General features: G+C 42.2%; 1 protein-coding gene across 1 annotated transcript; it reads left to right on the top strand.

The window, feature by feature from the left end:
* Window positions 1-278: 278 nt before the first annotated feature.
* kcnj4 (potassium inwardly rectifying channel subfamily J member 4) lies at window positions 279-3,741 on the top strand. Its single transcript, XM_053490502.1, has 2 exons — window positions 279-471; window positions 1,454-3,741. The coding sequence occupies exons 1-2, from the start codon at window positions 449-451 to the stop codon at window positions 3,021-3,023; spliced, it is 1,593 nt and encodes a 530-aa protein (XP_053346477.1). The 5' UTR covers window positions 279-448; the 3' UTR covers window positions 3,024-3,741.
* The last annotated feature ends 938 nt before the right edge of the window (window positions 3,742-4,679 follow it).

Here is a 4,679-nt window from a genome sequence, read left to right as displayed (position 1 = left end):
CCATAAAAGAGAGCGAGATGTGTATGATGACGTCTCCCCCCCCACAGCCTTTTCTAATTGTGCCTTTTTCCCTCCTGCAAATTTTCATCATTGCTATATTAAACCCTTACATTGACCCAAATAATAACAATCTAGACCACACACACGCACACACACACACACACACACACACATGCACACACACACACACACGCACACACACACAAACACAGACACACACACAGCTTTAAAAAGTTCAGAAAAGAACACTCAGGGAGCTGCTTTCTGCTGCCTGTGCAACTCTTTAAACTTTATTTCTAACATTAGGGACTCATTGTGTCTCTTCTTTTGTCCCTACAGGTTTGCTGTGTGTGTGTGTGTGTGTGTGTGTGTGTGTGGCCTTGTGCTGCTGGTTTCTCAGGATGCCAAACCCAGATCACTGAATCCTTCCTGATGCTTCTTCAGCACCATGAGTAACAACAGAACTACCAGGTACACACTGTGTGTGTGTGTGTGTGTGTGTGTGTGTGTGTGTGTGTATGTTTGTGTAGTCAATCTGTGTCTGCTTTAATGTTAATTAAGGCAGTGACAATACATTAAGTTCATGTTGCTTTATGTTGTTGAGTCCTGCCCTCTGATTGGTCCAAAAGTTGTTGATTAATTATATTTAATTAAATTATTTTAATGTGCTCGCACTGATCACTGGTTTGCTGTTGTGTAAGTGGAATAAAAAAGTTGGGGACATATTTGGAGCACATTATCAGTTTCCTTTGTTTTGTTACTAAACAGATTTATATACTCTATTTAAACACATAGAGAAAGGCACAGGATAATAAATAGGGACTATGTGTGTGTGTGTGTGTGTGTGTGTGTGTGTGTGAAAATCTCAGATTATAATCTCTAAATCTGCACTGACTGCAATCCTCCTCATACGGCTAAACACAACTCACCTTCGCAGGTAATCCTCTGATCCTAAATGGAGGAGAGGGCCAGTTACACACACACACACACACACACACACACACACAAAATAATTCCTCAAAAAGCTTGTTGTTGTAAGTTTGGAGTCACTCATTATTGCCTGTCTCTCTTAAGGTAGTTTAATCCGAATAATAAAACGTAAACTGTGTGAAGTGTTAGCGTTAGCATAGATATTAGCTACATCAGTGGCTAATATGAGTCATGGTTTAGCCATTAGCATCTGTGGAGTTAGAGCACTATGCTTAGTCACTACGTGCCCTTTCAGAGTGACACTGGAAAGAACAATCAGGATGCAATGGGATTATGGACAGTGTCTTAACACTCGTCCTCTTCCTGTCCCATTTCTTGTTCCACCAATACAATGACACCCAGTTGTCCCTCTGTTGTCCATTTTCTTCTTTTCCTTCTATAACAGGACTCTATAGTCTACTTTAAATATTTATGTAACAGCATCCGTTTTGACATTTTGTTTTCTTGCTTTGGTGTTCCGCAGGTACAGCATTGTTTCTCCTGATGAAGAAAGGCTGAAGATCTCGACTCTCAGGCTACACAACGGCCACAGCTCGCCCGGGAGTGCCATAAGCAGCGCCATGAGCAATGCCATTGGTGCCTACAACATGGCGAACACCTTCAATGGGAAAATCTCCACGAGAGGGCGTGGTCAAGTCCGGAGCCGCTTCGTAAAAAAAAACGGCCAGTGTAACGTTGTTTTCTCCAACTTAGAGGACAAACCGCAGCGCTACCTGGCTGATATATTTACAACCTGTGTGGACATCCGCTGGCGCTACCTCCTGCTCATCTTCTGTGCAACATTTATAGTGTCATGGCTGATTTTCGGATTGATTTTCTACAGTGTGGCCCTCACACATGGAGATTTCAACCCCAATCGTCATTTGAGGGGGCAATCCGGGGCAGGAGCACCAGGTGAGGAGCATCAGAAGGAGTGGAAACCATGTTTGCTCCACGTGGAAGGTTTCCTTGGTGCCTTCCTGTTTTCAATCGAGACTCAAACAACGATTGGATACGGCTGGCGTTGCGTCACCGAGGAGTGTCCGGTTGCTGTGGCAACAGTGGTAGTCCAGTCCATCTTGGGATGCATTATTGACTCGTTCATGATCGGTACCATCATGGCCAAGATGGCGCGACCCAAGAAGCGAAACCAGACACTACTGTTTTCCCAAAATGCCGTTATAGCGCTGCGAGACGGGAAACTGTGCCTCATGTGGCGTGTCGGAAATCTTCGGAAAAGCCACATCGTTGAAGCTCATGTCCGAGCACAGCTAATTAAACCCAGAATGACTGAGGAAGGCGAATTTATCCCACTGGAGCAAACAGACCTGAATGTGGGTTATGATGAAGGAACTGACCGCCTTTTCCTCGTCTCACCTTTGGTCATCGTCCACGAAATTGACGAGGACTCGCCACTTTGGGCCATGAGCCGCTCTGATCTGGAAAACAATGTCTTTGAGATTGTTGTGATTCTTGAGGGAATGGTAGAAGCCACTGCTATGACGACGCAAGCAAGAAGCTCATACCTCTCCCACGAGATCCTTTGGGGTCATCGGTTTGAGCCGGTTGTGTATGAAGATCAAGATCGCTACCAAGTGGATTACGCTCGCTTCCACAAGACCTACGAAGTTCCCTTGACTCCATCATGCAGTGCAAAGGAGCTCAGTCAGTTAGCAAGTCATCACTCATCCAAAGCATCGTCACAATCCGGGACGCCAGCAAGTCGCAGGACCCATTTTCTGCGAACTCCATGCTCGCCCAGCGCATTCTGTTATGAGAATGAAGTGGCTTTGTACTCTGGGGAAGAGGATGATGAAGGGATAAATAGGAATAATGTGGAGGAAGGTCTGACAACACTAGACACGGATCTGCCAGGACTAACCACGACTGGCATTCAACCAGAATTCCAGAAAATGTACCAGGATCCTCCTGCAGTAACTTCTGGAAGCAATGTCCTCTGTGTGCTGGACATGGACAATCAGATAGAGTTTGATATTCTTCAGACGTCCATTCCTCTTGATCCTCTGACATACAAGAGTGAATCAGAGATATAATACTTTGGGATTGCAGGTGACTGGAGCTGTTCCACAACCTCCTCTCGCTTTAGAATGGTGAACTAAAATAAAGTTGATCAAGGGAAACAGGATTAAGGGTTACCACTCTGGAATTTTGCACAATTTCCTGAGATTTGGATTTGTTGGTAAACTGTATATAGGGACAATCTGCCTGCTTTTGAGTTTCTTTATGAGGACATGACAATCTTTTTATGAGAAATTGTGACAATCTTGTGATCCTGAAGGTCTGCAAAGTCATTTCAGTTGTTTATCTGAATAGGGATAATGAAAACAAACAAATACACATAAACAACACCAAAAGTGGAAGAACATCTAACTTCAACTAATAACATTGGATAGATTAGAGTTATCCACACCTGGGGCATCATAACCATTCATACGTGCCACGTACATTTATTAATATAAAATATACTTACATTAATTTGTTTATAAGACCATTACATCACTTTCTCTCACCAGATAGTTTAACCTGTGGCTCATGAAAACGCCGCCTTTCGCCTTTGTTCAGTTCACTAACACTATCGAAAACTCAGCTAGCATAGAAAACTGGTTCCATCTGTGATAGCATAGAGAACAGGCTAATGCTAAACTAGCATTGTACTAAACAGGCTAACACTGAGCTAACCTTGTAATAAACATGCTAAACAACTGACTTCATGGTATAAATAAATATGTACAAATAAACCTTAAATTATAAACATTACACTAACCCAGTTAACCACAAAGTAGCACAATAGTACATTAACCAAAATACAAACTAGAACTGTACTATTAAAGTTAACATAAAGCTACCGGACTAACGCACACAGTACTGTTACAGATGCTATAACGTTTGTATATCTTAAGTTATAATTTCCAGTAAATTTTGTTTAATATTCTGTCCATATTATTGACAACGACAAAAGACAGGAACTTGTGTGTGTCGACATTATGGTAGCGGGGGAGGGGAGGTGGTGGAATATTTTAGATATATTTAGACGTATTTTAGATATCCGTTTTTTTTAAAGAAATCATATTATTATGGGATGTAGCCACAAAAGCAATATTTAGAGCAATAGTCCGAGAATTAACTCGATACAGTATCTGCACTTTGATTCATCTGACTTCAGGTGGAACATTTGTATTTTTATTCAGGAATGAGATTAAACGCATGCAAGAGGAATACTCTGGACCTGATTTAACAGAAGCCTAGGAACTGAGCTGAAGGATTTGTATGTTAGTGAGCTGTTTTTGCCCTTATGCAAATGAAACAGTGTGTGTGTGTGTGTGTGTGTATGTGTGTGTGTGTGTGTGTGTGTGACTGCACTAATTAAAGAAAATGCATGTATCTTTTTCTTGTAAATGCAGCTGAGGTCCTCACTAGTCAGTATAAAATCATGTGATCCCCAGAACCCCACTCATACAGGAATGTGTGTGAGATTGTGTTTGTGCATGAGGGGCAGTCCGAGACAATTATAAGTCTCTCTCTCTCTCTCTCTCTCTCTCTCAGAGAGCTTTAATATCTTTGTTCTTGTTGTTGTGTTGTGTTTTATTGTCTTCCTGCTTCCTCTCTTCTCCGGTAGCATGAAAACGAATCTCTAATGTAACTTGAGGCCTCAAAGCTCCAACAGATGCACTTTATTTCCTTCTGTACAA

Source organism: Clarias gariepinus, chromosome 28 (genome assembly GCF_024256425.1).
Source record: "Clarias gariepinus isolate MV-2021 ecotype Netherlands chromosome 28, CGAR_prim_01v2, whole genome shotgun sequence".
NCBI classification, from domain to species: Eukaryota; Metazoa; Chordata; class Actinopteri; order Siluriformes; family Clariidae; genus Clarias; species Clarias gariepinus.
Note: the sequence above shows the minus strand (reverse complement) of the source record. Positions and strands in the feature narration are given on the sequence as shown.

Bases quoted from the DNA above. Each gene is read 5' to 3' on its own strand.
- kcnj4 (XM_053490502.1), top strand. From the start codon at position 449: ATGAGTAACAACAGAACTACCAG. The intron at 472-1,453 runs GTACACACTGTG...GGTGTTCCGCAG, and splicing joins AGTAACAACAGAACTACCAG to GTACAGCATTGTTTCTCCTG.